Raw genomic sequence first — 17,438 nt, 5'->3', positions numbered from 1 at the left:
TAGTCGATTTTGTCTCATCGTTTGATAATTGGCAAAGACAAGATGTACTCAGGTATACAATTTATCTATCTATTTAAGGCTGGTGACAACAAATATACAATTAAGGCCATGGCATTCTATGATCAACATCTACTAATCTTTAGTTTCTTCAACACTACAGCATCAGCATCATCATCATCATCACCCGTCATCGGGCCATGATCAACGCAAACGTGTGGTCTTTTGCGTTTCTTCTTGGAGGGTGCAGCATTAATCCGCTTCGGGCCAAAAATGGGTCGCAGTCTCTCGCGCTTCTTCTTGGAGGGTGTAGTTGTCTCCTGAAGCCTAGTTTTAACCAATCGAACGAGATCATCGCTAAAATCATACGTCCACCACGCCTTCTTGACTTTACAGACAGACTGAACCATCAGTGCGAAGATTTTAGAAGCGGCATAGGTGAAATAGTAAGGAGATTTAGTCCCCTTTGGTAGTAAAGATGAATCATATCGGTCTCGTTTATCGGATGGCGTGGAACGAAACTTGGTGAGCACGAACCGAGCCATATCGATAACGCACTCATGGTCGTAGGAACACTCTTTCGGCAGCTTGTGCTCAATCTTGACAACCGTTACAAACGCCTTAGCTATGGATTTTACGTGTTGAGCCTCGTGGCGGAGTTGATCGGCGATCCAATGCCGATCGTCTGACCACCGTGGACCGGGACGCAGCGGCGGTTTTCTCGCAGAGAATTTGATTTCCGATTCCATTCTCGAGAGATGATGGCATGGCATGGTATGGCTATTATTTATAGAGAGAGGAGTTGTAGGGCTTTCCAAAGTTAAACCACTTTCAATAAGGCAATAAATTATCGACATATTTTCCTTATATAAATTAAAATTTTGGGTGTTATGGAAAGAGAAGTTGGATCGCTTTGACATAAGCCAATACTGATTTCATATAAAATTTGGAGAGAGAGAGAATCCGGGAGTATGATTTTATAAATGGTGAGAGGGATTTGATTTTATTTGATTTTGAATTAATTTGTTTGATAATTACACTATCTATTTTTCTTAATTCAAATCTATATCTATTCTATTTCATCGCATTATCTAATAATTTTTAGATTTTTATTCTTGTAAAATGTAATTATAATAATATATGTCTGCATTATTTATTTGTTCATATATATAAGTCGTGTTCAGAAATTCAAATGAATTTAACAAACTACGAGGATCACCATCAGAATAAATGTTAATTGCACATTTAATCAACATCAGCGGCAATTAAATTAAATTAATTAATTAAAATGTGAAAATAATTAGGGAATGTACCATCTTACATTACGTATCAAAGATATGATCTCAAATCCTTTTTTATGGAGTACACAGTTTTATAAGCATTAATAAATTGTGCCAATTAACTCCGTATATAACAATTGAAATTCTTGGTCACAATGATTTTTTAAACAAATCATATTGCTCATAAACAAAAACAACTTTGAATTGAAGACAATCTATCAAATATACTAAGTTGTTATATATTGGTTTGAAAATAATTATCAAACACAAGATGCCGGTAACAGTTTATGTACATTATTTAAGGGCAAATTAAATACAAATTGTGATTACTACAAAAATACAGCAATACAGATTGTGAGTAAGATGTTGGCATTCATTCTAACTGATCTTTAGTTTCTTGAACGGTAAAGCATCAACATCATGATCAACACACGGTCTCTTGCGTTTCTCGTTCGAGGCCGAGGGCGTATGATCAGCATCATCAATCTCCATCGGGTCATCACGATGAATCTCAAAAACGGGCGGTGATCTCTTGAGTTTCTTCTTAGCAACAACATCAACCGGCAAGGGGCCATGATCAACACAAAGGCGTGGCGGTCTCTTGAGTTTCTTCCCGGGCGTACGAGTTGTGTCGGGACGAAGCTTTTTTAGTACTAACCGAACGAGATACGACGTAAAATCAAATGGCCACCAAGCAACCTTGTAGGCACAAGCAAACTGGACTTGTTCAGAGAAGATTTTGCCCATTAGTTTGAGGTGATAGAAAGGTAATTTAGTATCCTTTGGGAATAGAGAAGAATGTTGTTCGTGAAGGTTAGAATGATACTTGGTGAGCACAAATTCAGCCAAATCAAGAAGCAACTCAAAGTCATACCACAAGTCTACCATTTCTAATTTGTAATTAAACTTGACCAACTTTTAAAACCCTAAAAATGTGGACTTAATCATAATGTGAGACTTGTTAGAGCGAGGTTGTTTGGCGATCCAGCGCCGGTCCCACCACCGTGGACCGGGATGCAGCGGCGGTTTTCTGCCGGAGGAGAACTTCAGTTTTTGCAATTCCATATTGTAATTTGATTATGGATCTCAATTGATTATGGATCTCAATGTGCTCCATATAGAGAATGTACTTACCAAAATTAAATCATATTCCATAAGGAATGTTTTTATTTCAATTTCCTTGCTTCTAAAACACGGTTCGGTATACTTTCCTTGTAGAAATATTGAATTCTAAATATAAAATTCACATAAGCTTTTATTTTTTTATTTTTTTATTTTTATTTTTTTTATGGCTGGATTTTATGGATTTTCTATTTTTTTCTTTTATTAACGTATTTAATTTTGGACAATTTATTTGATTTGATTTAATTTGTATGATTATTACACTATCTATTTATCTTAAAACAATTCGTATGCACATATATTCGTTGAAATTAATTATTATGATATACTCCCGTCCCCCAAAATTCGTCACCATTTGACCCGGCACGAAATGTAATAGAAAGTGGGTTGAAAAAGTTAGTGGGACGTGAGTCTACTTTTTTATATTAGTTTTGAAAATAAAATGTGAGTAAAAATGAGTTAGTGGAAAGTAGATACCACTACCAAAAATGATAAAAGTGAAAAGTGAAAATTTTTTAGGGACGAACCAAAAAGGAAATAAGTGACAAATTTTCAGGGACGGAGGGAGTACATTGGATTAATAATTGTAAAAAAACATAGATTAATAATTGTAAAAAAAAGTACCATCGTCGTAGTAATATTCTTATTGAATCAGTAAAATATGTAATCAAGGATCTCTACTGTGTTTCTTGACAGTGCATAACCGTTTGATGTTGATTAAATCCCTCTCATTTTATCCTCTTGCTGCCTGTTACTAACTTAAAGCTTAATTGTTAATTATGATATCATGATTTGCTATACGTGTTGAGTATTAAATTTTTTAACCAGTTCTCGGTAAATTTATTTTGCGTGTCCTTTTCTTGATTGCAATTAAGTACGATAAATTGAAAGTAGTTTGATAAACATGTAAACCGATTTCATCATTTCATTCAAATATATATGGATTTAAAATCCAATGTGATTATGTAATGAGTTTATTAATTGACTAAATTTGTAGAGAATATTGACTAAGTCAATATGTAAATCATTATTGTTTTTAATTAATGGGATAAAATCAACCATTTATCCAATCATTATTTATACGAAATCAATACCGATAAATATTTATTGAGAACATGTATACACATTTTAGCCAAACTAAAAATTTTAAAACCAGTCAATAGAAAATTTTAATTGGATGGCAATTGGTAAACAACCAACAAGATCAAAACTCAGATTAAGTTAAAACTAAAAACCGGAAGCAAATTGTTAATTCTGAGAAAATTATTGAGCTACGAAAAAACATTTTGTATGAAATTTCCCAAAATATTTCATCTGACAGTAGTTATAAAGGAAGTACAAAACAGATGATACTAGTCTCCTTTCTCAATTCATTGCCAAGGGTTTTGTCCTATGACTGTAAACTACATCTTCCCTGTAATATTAAATACTACAACAGCGACTAGCAGGAAAAAGATAGCAAACAATACAACGAAATCGGCTGTCTTGGCTGGTCTTCCGTTGCCAGTTTTCCTCGTCTTTGAGACTGATGTACGCGGGTCGACTGGTGATGAATGGTCAGTTGCGACGTTCCAAAAGGTTTTGCCAGTTGAAGCTGTTACAGCGGGGGCTTCTGATTCAGGCTCCAGAATTTCAGAAGAGTCTGTTGGGAATTCCACTGACATCAACTCGACACAATGGTCTTTGAGAACCTGAAAGATAAAAGGTATTGAAACTAATATTAGTTGCTTCAAAACTACAATACTATTCTCCCAGGGATTAAGGCGAGGGACGGACAACAAAAACGCATGTTAGTCAGCAGCATATCTCATCATATATGCATGAGATGAGTAGCATACCTCCAATGTCTCCTTTGACTGAATATAATCACATATGTATGCGCCCTCCAGCCATGGAACAAACACTCTTCGAGGAAACGAAAGGCTGCACTGTTTTCTGCCAGACAGACATCAAAAAGTTCCTGTCAGTTGCAGGGTCCAAATGTTGCTTGCCAACCCAGATACAGAACAAGTATCATTCAATTAATTTTATAAGGTATCTGGCACCCTAATAGTTTCGTTGATTTTATTTCACGAAATCAACATTTAACAAAGAATGATGACTTTGACAAGTACTTATTGGCATCGGCCAAATAACAAGGGAAAGTTGGCTCTGTACCAGTGTGAAATTTCAGTATCGTGCCCTGAAGCATGGCACTTGATTATTTTGGCTTATACAATTATTTAGCACAAAACCAACCATCCAAAACAAAAACAATCTGGAAGTTTCTTTCAAGCTTAATCTTTTTGCATTGGTGTGAATCATGAAAACAAGCTTCTAGTTAGAAATAAATGACGAAAAACTAGTTCAGTGCAAATAAAGGCTTCATCCATGGGAGCAAAAAACAAGGGAAAACATCTTTAATTTGGTTGAAACCACAGTACCTTTGAGCTTGAAGGTCAAAGTTTGCTATGCATTCCTCAGATGAGAGGCTGTTTGCTCCTTGGTCACCACCAGTCACTGATTCAACATCTCTTTCAGCCTCATCACACATTATATCAAGTCTACTCAGCAAGCTCCTGATGATGTCTTCCTAATCATAAAAAGATTGAATATGATAAAGAATGATGAGACATCAAAACAATACGGTAATAAAAAGCAGCTAGGCATAAACACTTTATGTTAATGAGCTACAGACCTTTGTATAGTAAGTGTTCTAAAACTTAACAGAAGAAATTACCCAAACTTTCCCTTTTTTTGGTTCCAAACACCAAATAAACTTTTAAGTCATTGGCATCATCCTAAAATTTATCAGTGCAGTAACATTGATATTTGATATCCTCCAATGAAACTTTTGGAGTCAAAGTATGGTGGAAAACATATGGAAACTTCAAGAAAATGACATTAATAATCCATTATTAATGTTGGTGGGGTTGCACATAAATAATACTTGAACAAAAAATTTAATGTGTACAAAGAGATGAAAGTCACCTTTATATCAACCAAAGCTTGTGAAACAGGCTCCTTTGAATTCAAGTATGACAGAGAACACACCGAGCCTCTAAGTAGAAGAACACCAAGAACCTCTTTTTGGTTACAAGCTTCACAGGAAAAGAAGATTTATTGACAAGGAGAATCATTATGAAGACAAATGCAAAAGTTCAACACATATGTAGAGAGCTAAATCACACCTTCTAAGTATTTATCTTGCATGAAAGGGAGAAGAAAATCAACTTCATGAAAACCATCTGATAAACTTAGATCATCACCTGCCACCTAGGTAATAAAAAGGGCAGGAAGAAAGAATTTGACATCTACTTTTTGAATTCTTATTTCCAGACAAAAAAAAAACAGCATAAACAGACACATTAAGTGGCAAATAAAATATTGAACAACTGCACAGCCCATAAAAAACAAATTTTTCGATCAAAACCTGTAGAGATAGAGAGAGAGAGAGACGAGGATTAACTTAATCCCATTGTCAATAAAACTGCCAAGAGATGGCACTTGAACTTAACAGATCACTCTTGTCTCTAACCTCCAGGTATGGTCCAACAAAGACACTGGATGTGAAATTACCAAGTTCAATTTCCTAAGGACTTCATATTAAATCTGTGATATTATAGCTGGTGTTGCATCACAGCATTGCAACTATCTGTTATCATCACTATGTAAATTGACAAGTTATAGTGGTCTTACCAATTTTCCATCAATCAAAGCCTTCACACCTTTAAGTTCCTTGGCACAAACCATTATTTCATTACGAAGGGCATCAGAAAATATTTTAATGTCTGATCCATCATCACGAGGTATCGGCAACCTAAGAGGAACAAGCTAAAGACATGTAAATAAATACTACTAACACATAAACAAAAATATTAAGCATGGTGGCAGTGCAGCAGTTAACCACATCAGCCAATAGGTAAACTTACTTCAATATTTCAGAGAACATGTTATATGGCAAGGAAGCAGAAAACTGGACCAACTTTTAAACAAAAAAAAAAAGAAAAATAGGAGAGACAGCAGAGGGAAACCAGTTTCCAAACGTAACATTAAAAATAGATGATCTTGGAAGATTGTTAATAGCCTGCACCTAGAGTTCATATTACAGCAACAGTCAAATTTTAATTATTAGTATCTATTTTTTTTCACTATATCGCTTTCCTTTTCTATTAATTCCGTATAATTCCTCAAAAATATTTTTACGCTTGATGACGATTTATCTAAATGCTCTAATGTCAGGGTACTGTTTAATATATCGAGGAAGCATCTTTAGCTCAAACTCATATGGCATGAACATAAAGACACATTAGGGAACCTTATGGTTCAGACTTCAGATCACTATTTTATGTCATGGTACAAGTGTTGGAGAAATACTCACAGAAGCTGTAATCTCACGCAACTAAAGCTGGTACAGGTAATACTTCAGTCAATTCAGTAAGGGGGCATTTACTTTTGACGATTAGCCTAGATAGATAGAAATAGTATTAGTTAGAGGCTTAGAGCCTTGTTTACATTGAAGGAATAGAGTTTTGGGGCATTCAAGGCCGGTGATAACTCCTATCATTTGAGCTAATTTTTCTTGATTCTCTTCCCATTGAAAAGGTAGGATTGGAGAAATCCTAGTATTGGTGACAAATTAGACAATCATCTAACCTTATCAAGCATGAAAGGTAAACAACCCCTAAAAGTCTATATATGAGTTTTGTTTTAAATATTGAATCACAATCCAATTCCCAATATAACAAGCATTGGGTGGAAATTCTCAATAGAAGACACGAAGCGATGATGGGATGTTGTCAATTTCCTTATGTCCACATACACAAAACCACACAATTAGCCAGATAAGATCTGACTAAAAAGCCCCCGATTTCATCATCCATTAAAGTTTAGAGAAAGGGCTCAGTGACTTTGAATGGAGTGTAACAGGAAAGTAACTCACAAGCCAAACACAACATGTTTAGAAAAAAGGTGAAGCAAACAAAAGATCACCTTAAATCAAAATTGTGCATGCATCTGAATGTTTGGAGGGAACCTAATATTTTTCCTGTTTTGAAATCACTAGGCCAAAGACTGCCCGAGGTATTATTTGCTGACAGAGAGCAATTTCGGCATGTCCACCTGAAATGTTAAAGTGTCAGGTATTTAATATGTATTGGGAGTCCAGGCCTTTACATCAGAGAGAAGAGAATGGTCATGGGGGTACCTCAAAGGGCTGTAACTAATATGGAGTAGCAGTCTTTCATTTACATCATCCATCATTGTAGAGGCTGCTTGTTCAACTCCTATTACAGTCTGTAGAAATTTCATTAATGAATTGCAGATGTACACAGTTTTTGCATAGCTAGAAGATGAATAACTTAATGCTTAATGACACCATGTTGTCTAAATCAAACTTTACTTTCCCAAAAGTGGATCCAGAGTCTATTTTATACTTCACCCAAGTCCTACTAGACAACGTGCTCTATATTTTTCACATATATCATGGTGTATTGGTGTGTGCTCCTTCACCACCCCATCAAAATAAAAGAAAAGGCCACCAGTAAAAACTTGAAAATCGTTTGACCTAAACCAGGTGCAAACCATCACTATGAAACATAGTTTATATCGTAAATAGAAAATTAAAAGTGCTACGAACCCATATAGAACAGTTAATAGAATTGGAGACTCACTATGCTAATAAATACTAGTATCAAATAAGAAGATGAGAACCTGGCACAGTGTGATCGTTGAGTTCTTGAATAGGCTTTCACTGACCCATATGTAGATGCCTACCACCTTCATGCCGCCCAAGAGCATTCTTGAGACCTAAATGGGAAACAAAACTGCATGAGGAAGCAAATGGATGTCAAAGTAAAGCAACACTGAAGCATGAAAGAATCCACAGTCCTTGTAAAAAAGAGTGGATTATGAGATAGTTAATACATCATAGCCAAAATAGTTCATAAGTTACTAAGAAAGAGACACTTATCAATTGTGCATCAATAAAGCAACATGTACTTAAAACAATTCTTATATACACTTCATAGATTTCACACAGAACTAGTCCAAAATCAGTTAATCAATTATGATGCACAGCCAAATTCTAACTTATAATCCACCAATACTAACTTCATCGACACAAAACGAGATAAACAATTTCATGAGGCAGACAAATATGAGCAGCAGAAGGATAAATCTAAGATTTCAAAATCACAAATTGAACCTGGCGCGCGTGCTCGAACACCCAGTCGTGATCAATGAAGAGAGACGAGGACTCAGACTGAGACTTGGCCTTGGACGGCACCTTCTTCTTACTTTTGCTGACAGCTCCAGCGCCGTCAATAACCGAACATGGCTGCTCTCCAGCATCATTAGGCGGCGTGGGCACCAAATCATACACGAATCCTCTGTCCAGCTTCGAATTTAGTTTCCCAATCACAAGCCCTATCTGGACAATTGATTCGAAACGCGAATGCGTTATGAAACTATAAAGGATTTTGAATCGTGCTTCAATTCAGTAATAACTAAGAGGTTTATTCATGATTTGGTTGGCATAAAATCAAAGAAATTGGATACCTGAGACGGGACGGCGGAGCGAGTGAGGCGATCTTCAACCAATTTGAGTTGATTTTCATCTCCGATGACGGATTTCACCATGATTTCTGAGCTAAAAACCGCAGGGTTTTAACGCTTACTCGAATAGCCACAGTCATACGGTCATACCCGCATTAACTAATTCTTCCTCAATTTTTTTGGGTATTTTTTTATGTTACTTTTTTTCTTTGTATTTTAATTGAAATTTATTTCCTCTCACAAGTTTTTTTCATTGGTGAATAAAAATTGAAATGTGTTAGTTTTTCATATGCAAATAGAATTTAAGATGGAAGTCTACTTTGGTCATGAATATGACCATTAGAATATGATTTGGGGAAGAACATTATAAAATTATATGACAATTATACGTTTTGGCAAAAAATATTTATTTTATTCTAGAAATGACAGTATCGTTAATGGACATGTAATGGCGAATGTGAACTCTAGCAACAGGCTTTGATTAATGGATATTAGTATCGAATGTAAAATCCCTGGACAAATAATAGACTACGGAGTCTGAAAATTAGATATGGAAAATTGAATATTAAATACTCCCTCCGTTCTATTGAAGATGATTCACTTTCCTTTTTGGTTTGTCCCAACTAAGATGATCCATTACTTAAAATGGAAACACCTTTATTTCTACTTTATTCCCTCTCTTTTACTTTACTCTCTCCTCTTAACACACAAAATATAACTGCATATAATCCCGTGCCGCCTAAGAAATGGGTCATCTTCCTTGAGACTAAGGAGTAATAATTTGTGAAGAATAAGCAAAACATAAAACAATTTATAATAGACAAACAAGAGTTACTCCTACGTAATAACACTACATAAAATAAAGAGACAATAAAAATAAGATAGTACTCCATTGGAGCAAGCTAAACCCTAAATAGGCTAGAAATTCAGAATCATTTAAAATTGAATGGTGAAGATCCTTGTCCCCTTCCTTGAGAGGAAGCATCATCATCGAAAATGATCATGCTTGGTACTGAAGCTCTAGCAACATCAACAGCAGTAGCATTATAAGCAGCATCGTTTGATCTTCCTTGAGAGAAAGCGGGAGCATCGAAATTGATCAAGCTTGGTGAAGCTCTAGCATAAGCATCAGTACTAACGGCAGTAGCAGCACCCGCATCCGCATCGTTCCATCTTCCTTGAGAGAAATTAGAATCATCGAAATTGATCAAGCTTGATGAAGGTCTGGCATAAACATCAGTAGCAGCAGCGGTAGAAAAATCGTTTGATCTTCCTTGAGATAACAAAGGATAAACATCGGCATCATTAACAACATTAGCAGTAGAAATAGCAATAGCAGGAGAGAAAGGATAAGCATCAAAGCTTGGTGATGGTGTAGCAGAAGCAGCAGTAGTAGCATCGTATAACTTCATTTTTCCTTTTAGTATAGCATCACATTCTTCTACAGTGGTGAGATCGTGGATGCTAGCTCTCATTCCATCCTTCTTCTTCGCCGCTTGACGGATGGAGAACTTCTGAGCATGGCTCGACACTTGAGCCGTCGACCGCCCATTCAAATAATGCCTACTAATGCTCCTCCAGTCGCTCATCCCGAACTCCTCAACCCCTTGCAGAAAACACCTGACAACCAAAAGAATGACACGAGATTTTAGGTGAATTTATTAAATATAATAAAATAGATAAAAAAAATATTTAAATATTTTAGTCAAGACAGCGAGGTTTAAATATAGAAAGTGGATATCTTATAACATACTTGTGTTCTTCGACTGACCAAGACTCGCCTTTCTTCCTCTCGCACAGGCTGCGGTTCGACCGGCTTGGACCAGCTTCCGGAAAATCAGGATAGTCTGGAATTTCGACATCGCCAGCTTCTATAGCCGCGACGTCCGCCACCAATATCTCGTAATGCACTAATATATCATCCAACGATTTTTCGGGAAACAGTCTCGCGATATTTTCCCACCGGTCCGGGGAATGCTCCGGGAACGTTACTAGTGCGTTCTCGAAGGTCTTATCCTCGTCCCAGCTCCACTCCGCCTCCGCCTCCGTGTTCATGTTGGCGGGGATGGAATCTCGGTTCCAATCCATGTAAGAAAAATTATTTTGATGAGAGAAAAAGAGGATTTATTTTATGTAAGAATTGTTGTTGAAACTAATGATTGTTGTGAAGGCTGTAGTTAACTATTTATAGTGCTTGCTATAACCTAATTGGAATAGGAGAAGTAAAATATGAGTAAAGGCAGATAAAATAAGCAAATCCAAATATTATAGGATTTGTGTTATAACGGATTACTAAATATTTTTGGATGTCTGTCTTTTGTTTTATTAATTAATTAATTGTTGATGGATAGATTTGGATTATTTTAATGTTTTATTTAGTGAGTTATTTTGAGATTAGGATTGATTAATTATTTTTTTATTCGTATGCGATTTTACCGCTACTAATCCAATTCTTTTCATAGTTTATTTGTACATATTTAAGTAAAGAGGACTTAAGTCCAACATTAAAACGTTAATGCATAACCAATAATCATTGGATAGCTAGAGGATATAAATTTGATAGGTGACAAATCTGATTCTAACTCTAAACGGGGTTTGGTTTAGTTCATAAGACTAATCATGCTAGCTAAAGGATAAATACGTCTCCCTTCGTCCCATTTTAGGAGTCCGGTTAACCATTTTAGGTGTCCCACTTTAGGAGTCTCAATTGAAATATCCCATATATGGGTACTAAGGCCCAGATTCCAATAACCTTTTTTCACTCACATTTTATTATAAAACTAATATAAAAAAGTACGTAGGACCCACATTACACTATTTTTTTCACCAACTTTCCTTTACATTTCTTAAACCCGTGCCGAACTCAACGGGACTCCTAAAGTGGGACGAGTGGAGTAAAATTATCTTATGTGCTTTGTGATACAGTCCAAGACGTTGATAGCGAGAGCGGTAAAAATGACGAAGACGTCAAATGTGTCGGATTGTCCTCAAATTTGATGAATGATGGGTTTCGGGCACGACGAAGACGTCAAATGTGTCGGATTGTTCTCAAATTTGATGAATGATGGGTTTCGGGCATCCGAGATAGTATATGTAGGGCGAAACAATGCTTTTTAAATTTTATTTTAATTTCAATTTCAATTTCAATTGTTTCCTTTCATATTTCTAAGGTTTTTGGACCACTTATAAATAGTGGAATAGTTGTTTTTTAAGTCAGATTTTAATATTGAATAAATAAATTAGGGTTTCTTTGAGATTTTCGTGTGATAATTTTGTCACGTGGTTATGATGAATTGCAAACTACTCCCTCCATCCTGCATTAACTAATTCTTCCTCTTCCTCGTTTTTTTTGGGTATTTTACTTTTTTGTTTTTTATTTTAATTGAGATTTTTTTTTCTTAAACAATTTTTTTTCATTGGTGTATTAAAAATTGAGTTGTGTTAGTTTTTCATATGCAAATAGAATTTAAGATGAAAGTCTACTTTCGTCTTGAATATGACCATAAGAATATGATTTGGCGAAGAACATTATGGATTATATGACAATTATACGATTTAGCAACTACTCCCTCCGTCCCACATTTGTAGTAACATTTAGTTATGGCACGAGTTTTAAGGAATTAGTGGAGTGTGTAATTAATGAAGTGAGAGGTGGAGTGTGTAATAAATGAAATGAGATGGTGAAATGAGATGATGAAGTGAGATGATAGAATGTGTAATAAATGAAGTGAGTTGGTTGAAGGTGGGTCCCTCTTTGACTTTTTGGTTTTTATTTTTGTTTTGATTTATTTTAATATAGATAATGGCATTTGGGTGTAATTTTAGTGAATAATGAGGTAAAATTTTATGTGCAAATATGGTAAATTCTAAATGTTACTCTAAATGTGGGATGGGCTTTTATGGCAAAATGTTACGACAAATCTGGGACGGAGGGAGTAACATTAATGGATATTTAATAAGTTTCAAATCCTAAACATTATGAATTACAATATTTATTTTATCCTAAAAATGACGGTACAGTTAATGGACATGTAATATCGAATGTGAACTCTAGCAACAAGCTTTAATTAATGGATATGTAATATCGAATGTAAAATCCCTGGACAAATAATAGATGGAGTCTGAAATTAGATATGGAAAATTGAATATTGAATAATAATTTGTGAAGAATAAGCAATTCATAAAACAATTTATAATAGACAAACAATAGTTATTCCTACGTAATAACACTACATAAAATAAAGACACAAGAAATATAAGAAAGTATTGGAGCAAGAACCTAGCTAAACCCTAAAAAACATAGAAATACCAAATCATTTAAAATTGAATGGTGAAGATCCCTGTCCTCTTCCTTGTGAGGCAGCATCATCATCAAAAATGATCGAGTTTGGTACTGAAGCTCTAGCATAAGCATCAGCAACAGCAGTAGCAGTATAAGCATCATCGTTCGATCTTCCTTGAGATAAACCAGAAGCATCGTAAGTGTTCATGCTCGGTGAAGATCTAGCATAAGCATCAGCAATACTAGAAGCATCATCGTTCGATCTTCCTTGAGAGAAATAAGAATCATCGAAATTGATGAAGCTTGATGAAGGTCTGGCATAAACATCAGGTATGGCGATTGCAGTAGCAGCAGCAGTAGAAAAATCGTTCGATCTTCCTTGAGAGAAGAAAGAATAAGCATCGGCATCATTAACAACATTAGCAGTAGCAATAGCAGCATCGTTCGACCTTCCTTGAGAGAAAGGAGAAGCACTGATGGAGCTTGGTGAAGGTGTAGCAAAAGCATCAGTAACAAATACATTAGAATCATCAGTAACAGCCATTGCAGTAGTAGCATCGCTCAACTTCATTTTTCCTTTTAGTATAGCATCACATTCTTCTACAGTGGTGAGATCGTGAATGCTAGCTCTCATTCCATCCTTCTTCTTCGCCGCTTGACGGATGGAGAACTTCTGAGCATGGCTCGACACTTGAGCCGGCGACCGCCCCTTCAAATAATGCCTGCTAATATTCCTCCAGTCGCTCACCCCGAACTCCTCAACCCCTTGCAGAAAACATCTGACAACCAAATAACCAGAATGACACGAGATTTTAGGTGAATTTATTAAATATAATAAAATAGATAAAAACATAATTAAATATTCTAATCAAGACAGCGAAGGTCTAAATATAGAAAGTGGATATCTTAACGTACTTGTGTTCTTCGACACTCCAAGACTCGCCTTTGTTCCGCTCGCATAGGCTGCGGTTCGACCGGCTTGGACCAGCTTCCGGAAAATCAGGATAGTCCGGAATTTCAACATCGCCAGCTTCTATAGCCGCGACGTCCGCCACCAATATCTCGTAATGCACTAATATATCATCCAACGATTTTTCGGGAAACAGTCTCGCGATATTTTCCCACCGGTCCGGGGAATGCTCCGGGAACGTTACTAGTGCGTTCTCGAAGGTCTTATCCTCGTCCCAGCTCCACTCCGCCTCCGCCTCCGTGTTCATGTTGGCGGGGATGGAATCTCGGTTCCAATCCATGTAAGAAAAATTATTTTGATGAGAGAAAAAGATGATTTTTTTTTATGTAAGGAATGTTGTTGAAACTAATGATTGTTGTGAAGGCTGTAGTTAACTATTTATAGTGCTTGCTATAACCGAATTGGAATAGGAGAACTAAAATATGAGTAAAGGCAGATAAAATAAGCAAATCCAGATATTGTAGGATTTGTGTTATAACGGATTATTACTAAATATTTTTGGATGTCGTCTTTTATTTTATTAATTAATTAATTGTTGTTGGATAGATTTGACTTTTGAGAATCGGGTTTGATCCTTTTTTTAATGTTTTGTACTTGCTGCGATTTTACTGCGCTACGTACCAATCCAATTCTCGTCATAGTTTATTCCGTTATATAATAGTCAAACATTGAACATTAATCCATAATCAATAATCATTGGATAGCTACGGATTTTAAGTTTGACACGTGACGAATCTAATTCTAACTCTAAACGGTATTTGATATTTGGTTGAGTTCATCAGACTAATCATATAAAGGCTAAATATTAAAATTAATTTATGTGATCCACTGTGAAACGGCCAATACACATTGCCGTTGCCATGATTAATGATGGATTTCGAGATTGTTTGAAGGGTAAAACAGTACTTTTAAATTTTATTTATTTTTATTTTGAATTGTTTCCTATCAAGTTTTTCTTTCAACATATTCTAGGGGTTTTTGGACCACTTATAAATAGTGAGAATAGTCATTAGTTTTAGAGTAAGGTTTTAGTATTGAATAAATTAGTGTTCCTTTGAAATTTTCGTTTAATTGTTCTGTCTCAGAGGTTGATTGTCATCAATCTACTTCTATTGGCCTTTTATTTAGAATAGAGAAATTGTACAAAAAATTTAAATATATCAATAATTTATCAAGCATAAACACAAATATAATTAAGTACTAGTGTGAAAATAAAAAGTATTGCTTTCTATCGATAAGAATAATATTTAATAAATATTGAGTTTTTGAATGAAGTTATAATAATACTATATTGACATGTTATAAATTTTAATTTAATATTTATAAAATTAAAATGAAATATAAACATATTTTAATACATTAAGCATGTTTTACCACTGAATATTTTTTTGTGAAATTTTTTTATTTATATTTTTTTTTGAAATTTTTTATTTCCAATTATAATTTATCAACAAAAATATTATTTATAAATGTCCTAATGCCATCAGTCAATAATAAAGGTACTCCCTAGCCTCCGTTCCTTTCATAGTTGAGGCAGAACTTTTCGACGTGAAGTTTAAGAGATAAATATTGAGTGTATTAAATAAATAGATTGAAAAGTAAGAGTGTTAAAACTCTTCAAATCTTGTCACACATCGATTTTGTAATGATCCTAGTTTGTCTATATAAGTGTGGAAACCCTCCCCAACTCTTATAACGGCTTTTAAGGGGTGAATGACTCATTTCTAATAAAGAGAGAATAAAAAATAGACAAAATAAAGTAGAAAGTGAATAAAGTAGAGCGAATAAAGTAAGAGAGAGTAAAATAAGAGTGAGAAAAGTATTACTATATATGGAAATGACTCAACTATAAAGGAACTTTTTTAAATGAAAAAATGACTGAACTACGAGGGAATGAAGTACTAAACCAAATGAACTAAAGGGGAAGGAAGAAAGAAAGATTATGAAAAACCAATTTAACAAGTAATAAACTCAAAATAATTAGAATAAGAAATCAATCCATAATTTGTAGAAAGAAAGCCTAATTAATTTTAAGTTTATCCATGTCTAAATCATGTAGCTCGGGATAGTGCTCGGTATAGTGCGGAATTTCGACAAAGCCAACTTCTATGTTCGCCAAGTCTTCCAGCAATATTTTGTAATGTGCAAATACATCGGTCGACGATCTTCCAGGCAACAATGCCGCTATATTTTCCCACCTGTCCGGTGAATCCTCCGAGAACGTCACCAGGGCGCCCTCAAAGATCTTGTCTTCGGCCCAGCTCCACTCCGACTCCGGTGTTGTATTGCTTCGGCAGCTGCTCATGATGGCAAAGGGAATCTCGCGCGCCTCCAATCCGTGTAAAGTAAATATATTTTTTTGATGAGGAAAAAAGAGATTTGTGATAAAAATTTTGTTATTTGTGATGCTATATTTATAGTGCTTTAAACTTATATGCTAATTGTTTATTTTCGATTCATAGTTTTCCGCATGTGAAGATTCATATATATGCGATTTTATCACTCCCAATCCGGTTCTGCGCTTATTTCTTTTATATATTTATTGAGGAAAATTACTTTTTGCCATGATACTCTTTACTTTTTTCTTTTTTTCACCTAATATAACCTAATTCTATTTTGGATAAACATAAATTAAATATAAAATCAAATCATATATGATTATCCAACATTTTTAGATTTCAATTTCAATCTCTCTTAAAATATCAATCGCTAAACTATGAAAATTAAATCATATTTATCCAAGAGATTAAAGATTTAAATCTCTTACGTAAAAATATTGATTTTCTGTTTATAAAAATTGTTAGTGATGATCTAGAGTTTCTGATTAATGATTATCCTCCTAGCTAGACATCGGTCGGCAGTGACATATCCATGAAACGAAACTCATGAAGTAAGACACACTGAAAACAAACAAAAAAAAAACACACTAGTGGACCCCAACCCCGAAAGATTGGGGCATAGGTACCACAGCGGGTCTGCGGCAGCTCCAAAGGCTGGTTAAATGGATTTTTCCAGCCCTCAGGGCCGGTGGTGGGGTCATCGACCCTCCGACCCCACCTGGATCCGGTAGGAGAGGTCAATGCCGTCGAAAATTAAAAAGTGCCCTTACTTAACATTTATATTGGTCTAAAGAAAGTGGACAATGAAGTGCAAATGCAAATGTGGTATACCTTGTCTCTTAAATTCACCAAGACAAGATGGTTCTCAGTTCCACCTGATATTTCTCTATCAATGCCTGCAAATAGGGTATTTT

General features: G+C 35.2%; 1 protein-coding gene across 1 annotated transcript; it reads right to left on the bottom strand.

Moving 5' to 3' along the window:
- Nucleotides 1-3,665: 3,665 nt before the first annotated feature.
- Nucleotides 3,666-9,094, bottom strand: LOC125208014 (protein odr-4 homolog). Its single transcript, XM_048107556.1, has 11 exons — nt 8,937-9,094; nt 8,584-8,808; nt 8,091-8,186; nt 7,585-7,673; nt 7,371-7,499; nt 6,078-6,198; nt 5,570-5,654; nt 5,370-5,479; nt 4,823-4,971; nt 4,238-4,334; nt 3,666-4,090 (listed from the first exon to the last, which is right to left on the bottom strand). The coding sequence occupies exons 1-11, from the start codon at nt 9,015-9,017 to the stop codon at nt 3,803-3,805; spliced, it is 1,470 nt and encodes a 489-aa protein (XP_047963513.1). The 5' UTR covers nt 9,018-9,094; the 3' UTR covers nt 3,666-3,802.
- Nucleotides 9,095-17,438: the final 8,344 nt, after the last annotated feature.

The sequence above is a fragment of the Salvia hispanica genome, chromosome 1, assembly GCF_023119035.1.
Source record: "Salvia hispanica cultivar TCC Black 2014 chromosome 1, UniMelb_Shisp_WGS_1.0, whole genome shotgun sequence".
Lineage (NCBI taxonomy): Eukaryota > Viridiplantae > Streptophyta > Magnoliopsida > Lamiales > Lamiaceae > Salvia > Salvia hispanica.
Note: the sequence above shows the minus strand (reverse complement) of the source record. Positions and strands in the feature narration are given on the sequence as shown.

Coding starts and splice junctions, on each gene's coding strand:
- LOC125208014 (XM_048107556.1), bottom strand. CDS start 9,017: ATGGTGAAATCCGTCATCGGAGATGAAAATCAACTCAAATTGGTTGAA. Junction 8,809..8,936: donor GCTCCGCCGTCCCGTCTCAG/GTATCCAATTTC, acceptor TCAATTGTCCAG/ATAGGGCTTGTGATTGGGAA. Junction 6,199..7,370: donor ATGCACAATTTTGATTTAAG/GTGATCTTTTGT, acceptor TGTTCCTCTTAG/GTTGCCGATACCTCGTGATG.